The following is a 19,523-nucleotide window of genomic DNA, read 5'->3' as shown; positions in this document are numbered from 1 at the left end:
CACTAATAATTCTTTGTCTTTTCAATCATCATCTGAAGCCTGCGAGTCTTGAAACAATAAAAACACTTTACTCTAGTCATCACTGATTTCCTTTTAGACCTGGGTGAACTCAGGGCTTACCAGCAGGATTCTTGTTTGTTGAGAAAGAATATACAAAATATATTAAACTTACCATCCTGTTTGTTAAGAATATACAAAATATATTACAGTCTTACCATTCTATTCTTTTCTTAGAGTGGCAAAGAACTCAATCACTTACCTTCCTAATAGAATAGTCTCACTTGCCTAAACTCATTTCTAATGGTTTTACACAATTAAAACATATGCTTTACTCTTCCTAATTCTGCTGATGTTTGGTATATCAACATTATTTAGTCTTTCCCCCATTTTAATGTTGATGTTAGGTACATGGAAAAATAACTTAGAAAAATAACAATATAACAACTTTTCCAAACCCGTTTGATGAGTTAATGCTAAACAAGTAAAATGTCGGCTCACTACCTCCACCACTTTTGTTGAAGCTGAAAGGAGAAAGTGAAAATAGTTCTATTTATTGGATATAATTTGGGGTACAGTCAGAAGGGAGTGAAAAATGGGCACAAAGTTGTGGGATAGCTTGGGTGGTTCTGCTCTTCTGGAAATAATTGCCAGATACAAGAGGTGGGGAGCAGGGAGGTTCACTGGGAAAAAATATCAGGAGTAGAGCAAGTATCCCTATTCCCTTCCAGAACATCTCCCTCTTAAACCTGTGAACTTTTTTGGATTAATCATGGATATAACAAGGTAAAAATTTATTATAAAATATATCAAGATATCACCAAGTCAGTTTATTGGAGAGGCATGGTAGAGGACCCTCTAAAGAGGAGAAAATTTTCCATTAAAATTGTCTTAAAAATAAGTTACTCTCAAGTCATTAGAAATACAGGTGATTTCATTTAAGCTCAACGTTTCAATGAAGCATATTAACAATTAACTTTACTTATTTTAAAATAATTGAACTCATAAAAAGTTGCAAAAAATAGCACCGAATTCCTGTGTACCATTCACCCAATTTTCCCCAATTATACTATCTTACCCAACCAGAGATTATCAGAACCAGAAAAAGAGCATAATATTAGTTTTCTAAAGATTTTAGAATTTGCTATAGTATTTCAAATCACTCCTGAATATTGGGGAGGCGAATGTCCCTGGAAGCAGCCTAGTCAGAGGGGTGAAGAAGGTGACATGCAGAGAGTTTAAGTGCTTTAGCCAGTATCAGATTTACACTTTCTTGAAGTAGTGTTTCTCAACCCTGGTTGACCACTGGAATCACTGGAGGATGGGCAATATCACTAGATGGGCCTGGCCCATCCCCAACAAATTCTATCAAACTCTTTAGGTAAGGCTCAGGAATCAGTGTGTTTTAAAAGCTCCTCAGAAGATCCTAATGTGCAGCCAGGGCTCAGAACTACTGATGTCAGTCTTTAAGATATAAGGTGTATTTAATGCCTTTTTTAAATGAAGTTTTTGAATATGTTTTGCCTTAACGACATCATTGATAAATTGAAATGTATTCAAACTCCCTTTGCTCTATAGACCCAAGTTTCAGCGCACTTTTCATAATTAAAGAAATTAGGCCTTAAAACAGAGCTTATCCCTACGTTTCAGCAGTTCAAGTGTGGGATAAAAAGAAGGTTGGCGTAAACCAAGACCAATTCCCTTCCTTCCAACCCCAGACTCCAGTACTCTGACTCAGTATTTTTTTTTTATTCTAATTTGAGAAAATTTGAGAATTGCTACCCAATATCCGAAAGGTAAAAATATGAGATTCATTTCTCCCATTGTTTAATTGCCATAACCACGAATGAATACGTAGACTCTCTGGGAATAATCAGATTACCTCTGTAAGGTTCTTACCCTAAGACTATTTTTGGAAACTAAGGATTGTCCAGATTACTGAAAGCTGCAGCGCTGTCACTGGCTCGGCCAGTTTCGCAACTGAAGCTGTGAAAAAAGCCGCCCTCCCAGTCATTAAGTCTTTGCCCTACTTCACATACCACATGCTTATCGCCGCGTTTTGGGAACCGATATGGTTCACATTCCCGTTTTCTAAAAATACTTTGAAGCAGTCCTCTCCAGATTCCTTAAGGGTCACTTTAAATTACAAGTTCGTTTGTACAGGACATCAGCGTTACCATTTTACAGGTCGATGAGGACGAAAGTCGGCCCTACGCTTCCTTCTGCATACAACGAACTTGCGCCGGCGCAAAGGCGAAAAGTTAGGAGAGGGCGAGAGATGGGAGCAAGGGAACCCATGTTCTAGACAAATTACCAAAATCGCGCAGGAGTTACATTAAATTTTACCAACTCTAACTTGGAGATAAAGTAACTTGTAAACTCCCTTGTTATTCTTGTGGCTAAAAATATTACGAACGCATCTTGGATCTGCTTTAGCTAAAAAGACTGCCGCCTTGACCACTCGGGGGCCCCAGCATACAGGTCACCTAGGTCACCTAGGTCCCCACACGACAACCACAGAACCCGGGAAGGCACAGGCGGAGGGGCCGCGGGCGGAGGCGCGGCCTGCAGGGACTAGTTGGCGCGCGCCGGCCGGACGTGGTGACGTCAGAGCGGAAGCGCACGCTGCGTGAAGCGGTCCAGAACCCGGCGGTCACGGGAATATCCGTCGCGCCGAGGACGCTGGTTAGTTTCGCTCCGGGTTCCGGCTGCGTTGGGCGTGCGTGCAGCTCGCTGAGACTATGGCGTCCGGGCCTCACCCGACAGCGACCGCTGCAGCCGCCGCTTCCTCGGCCGCCCCCAGTGCCGGCGGTTCCAGCTCCGGGACGACAACCACGACGACGACCACGACGGGAGGGATTCTGATCGGAGACCGCCTCTACTCGGAAGTTTCGCTCACCATCGACCACTCACTGATTCCGGAGGAACGGCTCTCGCCCACCCCGTCCATGCAGGACGGTCTCGACCTGCCCAGCGAGACGGACTTGCGCATCCTGGGCTGCGAGCTCATCCAGGCCGCCGGCATCCTCCTCCGGCTGCCGCAGGTCAGTGCCCCGGGCCGGCTAGGCGCATCTTTTCTCCGCTGTATCACGGTACCGCCGTGTCCTGGCAGGGCGGGGACGGCACTCTCGGGCTTTCCAGCCGCGGGTCCCCGCCAGACACCGGGCGTGCCGTGGGCGGGAGAGCCGGGAGGCAAAGCTTTCTTGCTCTAAGTGGTGGGGCGGGGGAGGGGGAGCGAGCGGCGGCACAAAATGGCGGCGGCTCTTGGTGCGGGCCCGCCTGACCCCTGGGCTTCCGTTCTTCTTTCTCGTCTGCAGGTGGCGATGGCAACGGGGCAGGTGTTGTTTCATCGTTTTTTCTACTCCAAGTCTTTCGTCAAACACAGTTTCGAGGTAAGCAGGGCGGGGGCGAGTGGAAGAGGATTTCTTCATCCGGAAATGGGAAGTAGGGGGTTGGTGTCAGCAGCCAGCTATCCAGAAAGGGAGTGGTTAGTTTAAGACTTTGTACCTAGATCTCAACCACTGGAAAGTAGGGACTTTGGGATGTTTTAAAAACTAAAAGATGGATCGTGAGCCCAGGTGTCCTGTTATCAGTAATTAGAAAACTCCCATGAGACTCTGTTTGATTCTAGATCCAAAATTAATGAGGGATTAGGCAGTAAAAAAATTGTGGTAGTGTAGCTGGTAAGCTTATGGCTTGGAAATAATAATTGTTATTCTATTTCACCAAAGATTGTCCCAATTGTGTCCTAAAGTTCCTTTATCAAAATAAGTTTGTTAGATTTTGAGAGGGGCACTTTTTCTTACTTAATAGTATCATAATCTAACAACTTCTTATTGGATCATTGGTTCTTTCAGATTGTTGCCATGGCTTGTATTAATCTTGCATCAAAAATCGAAGAAGCACCTAGAAGAATAAGAGATGTGATTAATGTATTTCACCACCTACGCCAGTTAAGAGGAAAAAGGTAAGATTGGCATTATTGAACCCAGCATCTCTTGCTGCTACTGTACTGTGCACCGACCATCAAATCAAAACATTCCTTCTTCTCAAGTTAAAACCCATGCAAAGGAAAATTTATTTAGGTGTTGAAATTCACATAGGAGCACACTGATACTTGATATGAAAAAAAAAAACATAATTAACCAGCTATCTGTAGTTTGTAGAGGCAGTTGCATTTATGGACAATCCTAACAGTGCTGTGAAGCAGTCCTGTGGCTTAAGATTAAACAAGAAAGGGAATACATTTGGCTCAAGTGTGAGTGTATTCTGTAAGTTGTTTTTCCCCTCCCCTCTCTGGAAGACTTGAAGGCTGGAAGGTTAAACACTGCAGTTCAAGTTAATGTTGCGGCAAAGTCTTGTGTAGATTGTTTTTTTTGCTTAAGTCTTGGTTAATTCTTTATCAATTGAGGTTGGCTTTTGTTAGAATACCTCTCAACATTGAACTACGATATATCGCATAATACCGGATCTGAAAGGACTGCAGAATGATAAAGTTTGAAGTCAAAGGGATTGAACAGGTATTTGTTTTGGTTAGATATAGTCTAGTGAGTGGGTTAGAAAAATAACTCTTAATCGATTGGGCTGTATTTTAGATAAGGCTCATGTATTCTATCTTGTAAGAAAATAGAGACCAGAGTAGTGGCTTATAGGTGTCGTGTGGCTACATCATCAACTTTATGTGAACTTGCGTGTTCATGTGACACAAGTGTCAAAAATTTTAGTTGCAGGACTTCCTGTGTCTACGGGTGACTTCTAGTTCTTGTTGCAAATTAATCCTTGTTATCACTTTTTAAGAAATTGTGATGTTAGCCAAACATGTACTGAGTTTGAATGAGAAGTTAGTTATAAAAGGATTTTAAGTTGTTTTGGGGGTTGGATGTTGGTTAGTGTTAAATTAGTATCCTACCTGAGTGGTCCTTACTGGCTGAGTCTAAGTCGACAGTAATAGAACTAGTCAGAGAAGCAAATAGTAGCCTAAAACGATAAAGTCTGAAACATTGCTACCTAGATAGATTTCACAGCATTTTTCAGTTTTCTTACTTTTCTTTTTCTGCCATCTTTTCTCATTCACCCTAACCATATCCAGGGATAGACTAATTTTTTATTTCATTTTAAAGTATCTTTTAGCTTCTTGGTGAGGAATGCCTGGAAATTGGGAAGATTTCAATTTGGTATTTAGTATGGTCTGAGCTAAAATTTGTATTTAGATATCTAGCCTGATTCTTCAGGGTGTTTAAAACAAAATGACACTAATAAAAAGGCTCTATATATAAGTCAAAGGGTTCTGTGTTTGTTTAAAAGCAATTGCTTTCTGTTATTCTTTGAACCATTGGGCCAACTGTTATCACTTAAAATAATTATTTGTACTTTGAAATTTTTCTGAGACTTATTCTTTCTTGATGTCAGTGAAGTTCTTAACTATAAAAACCTTGGAATTTAAAACATCTCACCTGACTGTTGTGTCTGGTGTAACAGTGCGTGGTTTTTTTTTGTTTGTTTGTTTTTTTGAGTAATACAGTGAGATTTTGTTTCAACTTTAGAATCCCGATTATAGCATGGAATTTTAAAGGAGTTAATTGCATGGAAGCTTTTTTTTTTTAAGCAGGATATAAAAGTGTTTCTATGCATATTACAAGTTTACTCAGACATGTAACTTGTATATGTTATTAACTTCAACTCTTTTTTCCCTTGCAACCGACTATACAGCGACCAGCTACATTTACCAAAGCCTGGGTGATGTGGAGTGGTACATAGAGATGAAGCTGTCGTCATGGCAACAGTGAGTGAAGTATCGAAAATCCCCAAGGAGAAGCCAGTGCTCTGAGAATAGGTCACTGGAATCGGGGACTAACAGGTTGGCCACTGGTGAACCATTTAGAAAAACTCCTGTTTCTTGTTACAAGCTTTTGTCTTTGCTGTCCAAGTTATTAGAAGTATAGCTTAATATTTTTTTGCGTAGATTGTCATTAGAAAGTATTAGTATTCAATTTTAGTTAGGCGAAGGATATCAGTTTATCTTAATGATGTTATTTTAATGTAATTATGCATAGCTTTAAATTGTAGTGTGACCTTGAAAATTTACAAAGAGGGATCATTTGTGTAGCCTTAGGTCATTGTTTTTCAGCCCTGGCTGCACACATTAGAATCACCAGATGAGCTTTTAAAAAGTACCAGTTCCCAAGCCACATCTTAGATTATTTGATTCGCCCACTACCCACCCTGATTATTTTTGTGGTCTAATAATTGTCTTTTAAAAACTCAGAATAAATGGCCGAATTTAAAGGGAAGATTACTTTTTTATTTTAATAGTTTCTAATTATAATTTACTTTTGAGATATAGCATCTTCCCAGCAAATTAAGGGTTTTCTGTAGTTTTAAAGATCCCACATTCATACTATAAGTCTTGTCTAAAAGAAGATAATTAAATCTCCAGAGATTTGTGCAACCATTCATTGGTGCATATGGTGTGGTATTTTCAACATGTATAGATCATAGATGAGAAATTGGAAGGATGTTAAGTGGACTTGTTATTTAGTCCATCCTCCCTCTCTTGTTTATTTTGGTGGTTCTAAAAGCAGTCTTCAGCTTGTTTAAACATTGCTAGAGAGAGAATGGTTTTTTTGAAGTAGGCGTTACAAATTTCTGTGTATTGAGCAGCAGTCTACCTCCTTGTAAACTACTCATCTCATTTTAATATAGTTCCTTGAACTAGTTCCAGATTTTCTTGGTCCTTGCACTGCATGAGTGAAACTTAACTATGTTGGGATGGACCTCCTAATTCTAATTTCTTTTTATTCAGGTGTATTTCAGCCAAATTAATCATGCTAAAGGAAAAATAGCTACTCTAAAAGACCAGATAATAAACTTCCAATGGCCAAAGCCGAAGATTTTCTTTTAGGACTGAAATGTGAAAATAGTTATTTTTGTATAAATTACTTTGAAAAATATGATAAATTTAAAAGCAGGGAAGGTAAAAGTTTTAGGTTTGGTGGTTTGTTATTCTCCCCCCACCCCCGCCCCAACTAGATGGTTTCTCTTTAAGAGATTTAAAAATGACACCTTCAAACTTAAAGGAAAGGAAGATTTACCTGATTGGGGAGGAAGAAATTCTAGCAAGCCTTAATTTAATTTAATGGGCTTGTTGCTACAGAAAGTATTAATTGATACTTTGTTAATATAAGTAAAATAACACAGTTGCTTAAAGACAATTTTCTTGAACCTTTTCTTGCTGATTTATTGGGACACATTTTTCAACTTCTGCTACATAACCTGTACAGTAGTTGTAAATTACATGTTTATTGACTCACTTCCTTGATTGGTGAGGTAAAACCAATTCTGAACAAAATGGAGGTGTTGGATTATACACCCACAAAGTTAACTTTGAAAATGGCAAATACTAGTAGGCCTAAGCAAGAAGTTGAGTACATAGTGGAATTCCAGTAATAATGGGTTTGGTTTCCTTCATTGGTTTGATGATACTGGGATTTTGACATTAAAAAAAGGAAAGTAAAGATTGTGTCAAAAAAGATGGAAAGTAACAATTTGTTTAAGCAGAGTTAACAAATGATGAAGCCTGATCGGCACCAGTTAGTAGCCATAATTCAAACAAGTGTTTAGCTGATCGATTGCAAGAAAAATGAATTTTTACCAGAATTTGAAGGCAATTCTTAAAGCAAGCTTAATAAGAGATACAAATGAATTTGTTTAACATATGGGGAGAAATGAGACAAAACTGCTATTGTAAAATTTTATTTTTGTATGGATTCTAATGGTGCAGTTTTACTGTCTGAATTGCAGTGTGTTGAATTAAAAGTTAAAGTGGCCTGCAACTGTAACACCGAAGGTGGTCTTATCTCCTAATGCCTGTTGAAGGAAGGGCCATTAGGTCATCAGTAAGAGTTTGAGATGGATTTAATTTCTTACCAACTTTCTTACCTGTTGTGATGAAATCTTGTGAAAAATCATAAATATTAAGATCTTCGAAATACATTTGCATGTATATACTTATTGCTCTCGTTGGTTTAAATTTGATTTTTTCCCCAAAGAGCAATTAACTTGTAGCCTGTTTCGATAAAAACGGATTCATTGTGATATTATGTTAGAAATCAGTCCCCTCCCCAGTTGGCCTCATTTCATATGCCTTTCATATCTGTAATAGTAATTAAACTGAGTGAAGGCCATTTTCAGCATTGTTGATTTAACAGTTATTTTCCATTTTGTCAGTTTTGCCAACTTTTGTATAATGTTATTTGATGTTAAAAAATGGTAGAATAATTTGAAATAGTCTAGTCCAGTCTTTGTAATTTCAAATCTGAAAAGAAAATGATAGCTGATTTTTGCTCTATAACAGGTCACTACAGGAGTAGTTAATGCAGCTTATTTTAGATTTTTTTTTTTTTCCTAATCTTTAAGTGGATGTATTTAAACAGATTTTTGATTTTAAAGTATGAGCTTACATTTTTCTGGATTTGGTATGCATAGTAAAATGAGCTGTGAGTTGGGGTAATACTCAGAATGACTCTTTAAAAAATAGATGATGTGTTTTGCCCAGGGCAGAAACTCTTGAATCTTCTTGGCTGAAAGTGAAATAAGGACGGGAGAAATATTTAAATGTTCTACCCTTACATATACCATATTTCAGTATTTTAATAAAAATGTAATTTTTTTTGTTGGTTGGATCTAAAATGTATTAAATGAAGGACATGAAGACATTTTATTATATTCTTATTAATGAAAGTCCGAGTCCTGAAAAAAAAGCAAGCCTTTTAGTAAGAAACCAGTTTTGAATTTCAAGGCTTAAATAAATCTTTTAATTGAATGTGCTGTTTCTAAAGCATTGAACCACCAATTGACATATAGCTTTCTGCATCATAAGTTTGGAAGCTATCAAAATTTCATCTGGCACAGAGACCTTGAGTATTGATTGCTCTGTTACCATCACTATGGTCTTCCCTTCTGCATTGCATGCCGATGATACTCTGCCTAGTAACTACAGTTCTGACTGATCTTAGTCATGGTTTTTATTGATCACTTTGAGTTTTGAGTCTGATTTTCAATTTTTTTTTTTGTAATCGAGCTAAATCTTTAGCTTTCAGATTATTTTCTATAACAGATTCTTGGAATAATTTGTTTAAACTAATGACCCATTTTGGGGGAATCTGTATTACCTACCATTTTTTTCACCTAATTTTATTTTTGGCCATGAACTAGTCAAGAGTTGGTATTTTGTAAAATGAGTGAAATCACTGTAATCTTATGAAGTTCTTATAGTATTTCCAAGAGCACATTAGTTTCGTCATTTAAAGGGTCAGTGGAGACTAATGGGGTTTGATAATAAGGCAGGTTATTCCTTAAGTTAATCAACATATATATATCCAAAATATAATCTATATGAAAATAACGATAAATCCAAGATAATTAAATGGTTTTTTCATTACAAAGTCGAGTTAGTTTCTGTAAGAACTTAGTCTAGAAAGTACATACTTAGCATAACTTGGACAGCACAAGATTAATGCTTTAACTTGTTTGCAGGAGTTTAAAAAGCTGGTTTCTGTTGCCAATAGTTGGTTGGAAGGGAAAACGGAGATGCCACAAATAAAATTTTTTGGATGTGCAAAACAGTTTTGATTTTATTTCTTACAAACTATAGGACTCCAAGCCCCCTGATCCTTGATCAGAACTACATTAACACCAAAAATCAAGTTATCAAGGCAGAGAGGAGGGTGCTAAAGGAGTTGGGATTTTGTGTTCATGTCAAGCATCCCCATAAGGTGAGTCATAGAGTATAGAAATTACGTTCGTAAGTATTAGCACTTTCCTTAAAATTTTATTTTACATGAATTTATTACATTTATATTTAAGAGTTAACTTTGGTGTTTAAAAGTTTCCTTTTGGGCATTGAAGTTTATCAGAAAAATGGAAATCAAGAACACTTGGAATTCAGATCTTCACTTTGTTGTGTGGACATAGATAAGTTCTACTTGCCTTTGTGGTTAACCCAGTTTTTCTACCTAGAAATGGAGATTATGAATTAACACACTCCAAGGAATAAAAATATATATGTGCAAAAGTACTGGCATGCTACCTGTTGTGTAGTAAAATGTTCAAAGAATGGTGGCTGTTCACTGTTAACCTTTCAGTGTGCAAAGGCTTCTCGAGCAGCTCTTGGTTTTGTGTGTGACCAACATAAGTAATAGCAAAATAGTTAGGAGAACAGGTGCTGTGAGGGCAGGACTGTGTGATACCAAAACGTGTCTGCCATCAGCTCTGTGACCTTGGTGGATTGTTCTTAGATACCACACCTTGGAAATTATAAAATGGGAATGTTGATAACACAGATTCAGAAAGATCTCAGCTGAACTGAAGTAAAGCTATTTATATGTAGTCTTTATACTTCAGTGTGATAAGCTTTAATGTAGAAATATTTAGTGTTTGATTACTTATGATAATACTTCCAGTATGTATCATAGTTATTGTGTAACTTTAAAACCATAACCATCTCTAGGGCTTTGGCACATACATAGTTACACCTTGGAAATTAAATGCTATAGTCTAGCTTTAGCTTGTCTGCAGGATGCAGTGCCCACCATATAGTAAAGTTTACATGAAAAATTGGATATTTTTTATTGAATTAATTTAGTTTTTTTTTCCTGTACAACTTTGGAACATATTTCTAAACATAGTTTTTGTTACATAGTAATGTAACCCACGTTGATTTGGGTACATTTTAGGTTGCTCTGGTTATCCATGCAGTTTATAGAAAGATTAAAACATGCACCTAACATTTGCAGTTACTTAAATTCATTGACTCTGAAAGAACCAATGATATGCTAAACTGAGTTTTTTTTCCCCTTGTCCTTTAGATCATTGTTATGTATTTACAAGTCTTAGAATGTGAACGTAATCAAACCCTGGTTCAAACTGCCTGGTAAGTTGCTTTTCTTACGTTTCTTTCCTAGCCAGGAAAACAGAAGCAGAAATAAAGTAAGTTTCAGTTTCCTTTTTCCAAAATAATGAGATAGTTTCTTTTGGTGCTTTTTGGTTTTTTGTTTTTTAATCGAAAGGTAAATAATGCTTATTTCTGCTTCCTGTTTTCTTGGCTTGACTAATTGCTTTTAATGGAGAACTCAGTTTAACTTTGTTCTTTTTTCTACTCTTTAATTAAAGGGTAGTCCATGATGGTAAGTCATAGAACTCTGCCCTCTGCACTTCAGCCCATGACCACAGGATGGCCTGATTGGCTACCCTGCTCTCCAGCCAATCCAGTGCAAGCTCTCATCCGAGATTCACTGAAGTGGTGGTCCATATCCATCTGGCAGCATCTTCTAGTTCTGTCGGGGTGTCAAAAGGATTTGTATATTTGCTTCTAGAAGTAACTATTCAACATGCCTATGTATTTAATGTATACCTGTACTATCAAAATGAATAGTTCATTTTTGATAGATTTGTTGTCCAACCATTATGAATTAAATAATTTTTTTTGTTAGGAGTTTGACTAGATTTCTATTTTTAGTACATGTAGCATGAATTCTACCAAAGGAAACTAAAACTTGCAGCTTAAAATGGGCACCATTCCCATGCTGGATAAATTTATAGTGCTGGGTCACTGCAGGCAATAACATTAGAATTAAGAAGTACTTCATTTTTAAGAAATATTAACTTAAGCACTTTAGAACTTGGACTTTAGAGATACAGATGTATGATTTAGAGTGCTGGCTTATTTAAAGGTAAAATAGTATGTGGTCCAGCCACAACTACTGTTTTAAGATTGTTGATGTGCAAGACTAAAGTGACATAACTTTTGTTCTGGACTTAATGACTGCCATGCTTCTTTTGGACTCAGTAAATATTAGTGATATTAGGAAAGTATCATTGTTTTTATAAAATGCATGACATTTAAAATATATGTTCTATAAGACAGATTTGAGCAGTTATCGTGGGTAAAGATTATTAAGTAGTTTTTTAGTTTAACCTTGTAAACAATTTGTAAAATTTCTTCAATACTTTAGGAATGTTGTGGGGAGGGTTCACTAATAAGTCCAGCAGTTTATTAACTGAAGTAGTTTATTGCTTTTATTTGTATTTAGTTGCAAAAAAAAAAAAGGTATATAAACAAGGCTGTTGTATATCTTTATTGTTCACTTCCCTACCTACATTTTCTGAAGTAGCTTAGTTTTCTTAATATAAGTATAACTTGGTGAGTACTTAACCTTTTTACCCCTGTCACAGTACTTTGAGTTTTTGAAAGAACTTGGTTGACACTGCTTTTCATTGTGGATAAAGGAGAGATGGTCAATAATTAATGGCTTGAAGTATTGTTGGAGTGGTTTATCATTTCTGAAATTAGTCAAAATTGACATTCAAAGCATTACTTTTCAGAGAAATATGTTTAAAAAACTTAAGTTCTATTCATAGTACTATAAAATTATTTTAAAGGATTTTGGTCATATATAAAAAAGCCGAATTGTCCTTGTGTTACATTTTTATCTTGATTTTTGAGTTATGAATTATTACATGTTAGAATATGAGGATATGAATATAAATATGAGAAGAAAAAAGAATAAAGTGGATTGAGTCTCCAATTTTATGTAAGCTTCAGAACATTTATTTATGTACAGAGCTTACGGTTGAAATATTTTTCAGGAACTATATGAATGACAGTCTTCGAACCAATGTATTTGTTCGATTTCAACCAGAGACTATAGCATGCGCTTGCATCTACCTTGCAGCTAGAGCTCTTCAGGTAGGTATATATAGCTTGTTTAGTCCTATAAGATAAGTCAGTCCTCCTAATAAACACTGAAAATTTCATCTAAATTATCATGTTTTTATGATGTAGATTCCATTGCCAACTCGTCCCCACTGGTTTCTTCTTTTCGGTACGACGGAAGAGGAGATCCAGGAAATCTGCATAGAAACACTTAGGCTTTATACCAGAAAAAAGGTAATTTTGTTTATTCATTTTCTTGCTGTTACTTTTTCAGTGCTAACATTCTAAGATGGTCTCAATGAGAGATAATAACTTCATTTTCCTCTAACAGCCAAACTATGAATTACTGGAAAAAGAAGTAGAGAAAAGAAAAGTAGCCCTACAAGAAGCCAAATTAAAAGCAAAGGGATTGAATCCTGATGGAACTCCAGCCCTTTCAACCCTTGGTGGATTTTCTCCAGCCTCTAAACCATGTAAGATTTATTCAGAATTGAAATGATTTGGGCACTGAAAGTGTGTGGTTGTAAGAAAGCTTTAGCATTTAACAGTTGTGTAGAAACATTTTAACAGTTGTGTTAAAATGAAGCTGTTACTGTTTTGATAACCAACTAAAGACTTGAAAGCATGATACTTTGAGTTATATTTAGAAACAGCTTTTTGACCATGTTAACCCAGTGGCTGGCATGTCTTTATGATGTTGTTTTAATTTTTTTTAAGCATCACCAAGAGAAGTAAAAGCTGAAGAGAAGTCACCAATCTCTGTTAATGTGAAGACGATTAAAAAAGAACCTGAGGACAGACAGCAGGCTTCCAAAAGCCCTTATAATGGGTGAGTGTACTTGATTTAGAAGACTAACCTGATAAATCATCTTTTGTGTGTTTAGTTTATAATATATTAAGTATGTAACTAAAATGTTGTGGGGTTTGTTTGTTTTTGAAGTGTAAGAAAAGACAGCAAGAGAAGTAGAAATAGCAGAAGTGCAAGTCGATCAAGGTCAAGAACACGATCACATTCTAGATCACATACTCCAAGAAGACAGTAAGTAAATATTCTTTTAGGGAAAACATGGAGAATTGAAAAGTTACTGCTTTAAAAGAAATTTGAATGTAGTTTTTAAAGTTAGGCTAGATTAGGCTTATATGAGGTAGATTATGAGAAATGAGTTCAGAAATATTCTTTGTGTATGTGGCTTTTTGTTTTGTGGTGCTGTAGCTTGATGGTATTCTATTCTGTTTTGCCCATGACTTTGGAGAAGTGTAGGATCTGGCTAAAGTGCTATCCAAGATATATAATAATTCTGTTTATAATGTGAAAACATTGTCTTTCTGTCTAATTTCAGTTAGAAAACATGAATATCTTATTAACCACTTTTTAATAAGTAAGTAGACCATAGCCAAAGAATCTTCTCTAATTTGTAATTAGATTGCTAGCTATTTGTGGCTCTTTTAAGCATATGGGAGATACTCACCAACAACCATAGCTATATAGAACATTCTGTAAAAATTGCTTATTACTCCCCTCAGAATATAGACAGTGTATTTAAGATTTGTCTAATATATGCTGGATGGGAGGTGATGGGGTGGGGAGAGAAATTTAATGAAAGTCTTCAGTCCGACTTGTTACAGGTCTGATAGTTTTTTGAGCTTGTTATGACCACCACCAAAATCTGTTCTTATTAGAAACGGAATCTAAACTTCAAATTGTTATTATCTAAGTTATAATAATAGGCGGAGTAGATCTGGAACATACAGCTCAAGATCAAGAAGCAGATCCCGCAGTCACAGTGAAAGCCCAAGACGACATCACAATCATGGTTCTCCTCACCTGAAGGCCAAGCATACCAGAGATGATTTAAAAAGTTCAAATAGACATGGTCACAAAAGGAAGAAATCTCGTTCTCGATCTCAGAGCAAGTCTCGGGATCACTCAGATGCTGCCAAGAAACACAGGCATGAACGGGGACATCATAGGGACAGGCGTGAAAGATCTCGCTCCTTTGAGAGGTCCCATAAAGGCAAGCACCATGGTGGCAGTCGCTCGGGACATGGCAGGCACAGGCGCTGACTTTTCTTCCATTGAGCCTGCATCAGTTCCTGGTTTTGGCTATCTACAGTGTGATGTATGGACTCATGATCAAAACATTAAAAGCAAACTGATTAGGATTTGATTTCTTAAAACCCTCTAGGTCTCTAGAAACACTGAGGACATTTCTGTTGAAAAAGAACTGTGTTAATTTTTTTTTTTTTTTTTTTTTTTTTTGCACATTAAAATGCCCTAGCAGTATCTAATTGAAAACCATGGTCAGGTTCAATTGTACTTACTATAGTTGTGTATTGTTTATTGCTATAAGAACTGGAGTGTGAATTCTGTAAAAATGTATCTTATTTTTATACAGATAAAATTGCAGACACTGTTCTATTTAAGTGGTTATTTGTTTAAATGATGGTGAATACTTTCTTAACACTGGTTTGTCTGCATGTGTAAAGATTTTTACAGGAAATAAAATACAAATCTTGTTTTTCTAAACTGCTTCAAATATTTTATTTAAATAAATTATTAAAAAGCAAAATTTTAGTAGTAAAATGGCTGTACTGATTTTCTGACAAAACTATTTTTTCCTCCTTTAGGTATACATTGAGAGTTGTCGTACAGGTCTTCACTATATATGAAAACAAATGAGAGTGTTCCAACAGAGTAACATTTTTATCTTGCAGCATTGATTTAGTCTTCTAGTTGAAACCTGATTTGCATATAAGTGGTACCATAAGTTTAAGTTAGTTTTTTTTTTAAGTGAGCTGTCCTATAGAACAAAATTTTTAACCTTTTAAGTTAGTTTTATTTTTAAGTGAGCTGTCCTGTAGAACAAAATTTTTAACCTAACGATAAACAGGCCCCACTATTGAGCTTTAAAGTTTTTCTTCAAGTTAGATATTTAGTGATATTTATCTAGGCTAGGAGAATTCAGGAAACCTCTGATAAAATTGACCACAAAAAGTTTTGTTGAAAAAGCCATGTCATGTATCCAAATGAATTTTTAGAATAGTTATTTTCCCAGTATTTTGGAAGTAAATTTAGAGATCTTAAAAGGCCATAGAAAGTTCATTATATATTTTTTATCTACCTTGATTACTTGTCCACTAGACTTGGCTCCAAATGGTTTGTTGCTGTTTGAAAAAATCAAATACACCCACAGAGATGAAGACTTACTAAAGATGTTAAAATGTTTCTGAAGAGGATTGTGAAGATTTCCAAATGTTGACCAGTGGTGGGTATTGAGGCTGGAAAGATCCTTATAAAGCAGCTACGTCTAAGGAAATGGGATTCATTTGAAGGTAAAAAGTTGTCTATGCTATTTAAATCCGTTGTATTTCTAACTATAAAAACTAACCTGGTCTACCATGAAAGAGCAACTTGATAAGAATGTAGCCTAAAAGGCTTCTACATAATTTATAATATTGCTAAGCCATAACGTTTCCGTAGAGTTTAAATTGCCTCTGGTAAACATTGTTTACATGACAGGCATTGAAGAAGGGCAAAGCAAATGTCAATAAAGGCCCTGTTTAACAGATTAATCTTGAGTTCTTAATGGTGTCCGAATTTTTACCTACCTTAACCTTGTTTTGAAATTGCGCTGAGGGTGAGGGTTGTGAAGATGGAAGATGTGAAGGATACAGCTGCATGAGGGGTGAGGTAGGTGTGTGAGGTGGCTTTGCCATATCCTAATTTTTTCTTGTGCTGTGTTTTCTAGGTTCTTTTCAAGATATTTACAAACTTAGGCTGCTCTACCTGAATTTAAAAATAATTTGAAAAATATCAACTAGAAGTAGTAGAATCCCATTTTCCAGCTCTAAAAGTCCTGATCAAATCCTGGTCAGTCGACCTTGTTTACACCTCACCAATTCATCACTCCATCTTCCACCCTTATTGGAAGGAAATCTCAAGACTATTTCATCTCCAAATATTTCAATCCAAAAGGCAAGGATTTTAAATGTAACTACAGTACTTTTACTATACTTTTTAAGTTTAAAAAGTTAACAGTAATGTCTTATCTAATCAGTACCCAGATTTCCCTTCTATCTTTAATTTGTTTTTATTTTTTTAATGCATTTATTTTTCCCCTCTTTAATTCCACCCTCCCCACACCCCCCCCCCCCCCGCTGCAACTTCCACCCCTGACCTGTGGATGTTGCCATTTCTCCTTAAGAACTGGATCTCTGAAGGTGGGGTGTCTCCTCCCACATTCTCTAGACATGCATGGGGGGCCTGGTGCACCCAGGGTATGGTCCATGATTCCACCTGGGGTATGAACCCAGGACCTGCTATTGTCTGCTAACCACTACACTATGGAGCCACCCCCTAATTTTTATAATTGGTTTGTTCAGATAAGGTAGATGTTGCTTTGGTTTTAGTCAACAGATTTTCTTTTTTTTTTTTTTTTTTCTTGTCATTTAAAGAAATTGGGTCATTTGTCCTGAGGAATTTTCCATATTCTTGAGTTTGCTTATGGTAACCCTGTAGGGTCACTGAACATATATTTCTTGAGAACTTGTAGATCTCAAGTCTTGACCAGATTCATTTGGAAACTTTTTACAGGTCTGAAATTCAGAAGTGTGGGTACTCAGGTTGTGTATTAATTCTAGAACAGGTGGTTTATTGCTGCATCATTCACTAGGTATTTATTTGAGTTCCCGATTCTTAATCCTTTACTGCTTGTGCCTCGACAGCTTTCTGTTCCCCAATTATGTGTATGGTCTCTCTCAGCTTCCTTTCCCACTACAGCTGTAGATCTTAATGCATGATAGCTGTTGTTTCGTATTTGTCCTCATTTTGATTCTTAATACAATTCCTTTCATGTTATGAAATATATTACTTTTGTCTTTTATAATTGGTATCCTAATCCTACAGGAAGACTGGTGAAACTTACCTTTCCATTTTAAAACAAAGTGATCATAAAAATAAGTACTTCTTTATTGAAGTTCTGAGTTTTGCTTTATTATTTTAAATACTGTCACTGTTACCATCAGGCACTACCCAATTATTAATGCTCACAACCTATATCAAAAGCCTTATTAAAAATTTAAAGTTAGATTTCATGAAAGTTTCCTAAAACAAGGTCATTGGATAACAAACATTCATTGTCCTAAGAGCTATTACCTAACCCATTTCCTGTTTGCCCAAGAAAACTCCCCAGCTGTGCTTGCAGCATTTACCGCCAGATAATTTGCCAATTATAATCCTAACCTTACCCCAGTTTGCCACGAAATGTCTCGCTTTTTAAATTTTTGTATCACTCTAGTATATCAATAATCTTTAGAAATAAATGACATCATTCTATTTACAGCATTATGTTTTTACTAGTATTTCCATTTACAAAATATAATAATTTTCGATCACTAAAAATGTTAAATCCTAGAAAATGTAGCATTCCTACACACGATGTTAATTCTGGCAGTGAGCCGCCTTTTTTCCCTAAACGAGAAAAGAGTTAATTCACCATGAGCTATAAAGGTATTTATGAAGACTGAAGGTTTTATTTATTTATTTTTTAACCAAATTTTTCAGAATCATGTTAAAAGTATAGACATTGGGACCTTAGTTTAGTTGAAGAGACATGGGGTTTGACAAGGAAAACTATCACCCACTGGAAAAACAGGAAGGGGAATAGCATTCATTATAGGCATTGATCCCCTTTATCCCCTAGAATAGCTAGCTATTTGTGTGGCTAGAAGTCACAGCTCGACTTCATTTGTAACCATTTGAACTTGATTCCTTTCTGGAATGGAAGGAACATAGACTTCCATGTCAGCTCTGCATTCAAGTCAGTCATTCCTCTACTTAGATGATTTAGCAAGTCATTTAACCTCTTGTCTGCAAACTGACCCGTAGCTCTCAGCATTTTATATAGTATATGTGTTAGGCAATGTAACTAATGTAACTCTGCATTCCAAACAAGTTCTACTAGAAAACGTCCAACTGCGTAAGAGTTTGAATTCTATGTTTTCTTTGGACACAATTCAAAATACAGTTATTTCAGAATGCTACTTTATTGAGATTACATCTGATTCCTGAACAATACAAGACTCATAATTAAAGCATGAAAATACTGTGCACTTTGATCCCTGGTGTCCTCTTGATTCTTCTGCTTTTGCCACCTCTGCAAACCCAGTTCTAAGTATACAGAAGAAATTTCTGCCTTACCTGCTTTTATGTGTCACCAGATTCCTTCCCCTTGTATCAGCTATCACTTCAATAGTATGTGTAATAGCATTTCTATCCCTACTCCCTAGCCACAATTCTTCAAACAGTAGCTAATAATCTATTTAAAACATTAATTGCATGTTGCTCTCATACATAAAGCTTCCAGTGATTTTCCATTTCACTGCATGAAATACAAAACCCCTGACTCTGACTCTGTGCCAGCTGACCCTTGCCAGCCTCTTCCATCAACCAACCCCTGATCTCTTCCTGAGCCTATGCACTTCCTGTCCTCCCTGGTTGGGATGCTCTTCTCCCAGATCTTATGTGATAGATTTCATCATTCAGGTCCCCACTCTAAAGCCATCTCTCTGGAGGGAGCTTTCACATCCTATCTAAAAGAGTCCCTCGACACTTCCATCACATTCTGTTCCTTAGCCAGCACTAATATTTTCAAAATCCTTATCACTATCTGAACTTATTTTACTTTATTATTGACTTGCTTACTCATTAGAATATAGACTTAAAGAGAACAGGAAAGCAGTTTATTCATTATTGTATGTTCCTCAGCTAATCATGCGAGAGTGCTTGGCCTGTATTACGGTATGTAAAAAATGT

At 36.4% G+C, this 19,523-nt stretch overlaps 1 protein-coding gene across 2 annotated transcripts; it reads left to right on the top strand.

The window, feature by feature from the left end:
- The first annotated feature begins 2,148 nt into the window (after nt 1-2,148).
- On the top strand, nt 2,149-15,236 carry CCNL1 (cyclin L1). 2 transcript variants are annotated; one of them, XM_016143449.2, is made up of 11 exons: nt 2,178-3,041; nt 3,315-3,389; nt 3,855-3,964; nt 9,650-9,770; nt 10,863-10,927; nt 12,643-12,742; nt 12,839-12,943; nt 13,041-13,182; nt 13,427-13,538; nt 13,650-13,748; nt 14,426-15,236. In XM_016143449.2, exons 1-11 carry the CDS (start codon nt 2,739-2,741, stop codon nt 14,772-14,774), a joined length of 1,581 nt encoding a protein of 526 aa, XP_015998935.1. In that variant the 5' UTR covers nt 2,178-2,738; the 3' UTR covers nt 14,775-15,236. The 2 variants fall into 2 exon arrangements, with proteins under 2 accessions (XP_015998944.1, XP_015998935.1); XM_016143458.2 differs by lacking the exons at nt 12,839-12,943; nt 13,041-13,182; nt 13,427-13,538; nt 13,650-13,748; nt 14,426-15,236 and adding an exon at nt 11,167-11,180 and having other exon boundaries at nt 2,149-3,041.
- The last annotated feature ends 4,287 nt before the right edge of the window (nt 15,237-19,523 follow it).

The sequence above is a fragment of the Rousettus aegyptiacus genome, unplaced genomic scaffold (genome assembly GCF_014176215.1).
Source record: "Rousettus aegyptiacus isolate mRouAeg1 unplaced genomic scaffold, mRouAeg1.p scaffold_m13_p_4, whole genome shotgun sequence".
Lineage (NCBI taxonomy): Eukaryota > Metazoa > Chordata > Mammalia > Chiroptera > Pteropodidae > Rousettus > Rousettus aegyptiacus.
This window is presented reverse-complemented; position numbering and strand designations above follow the sequence as displayed.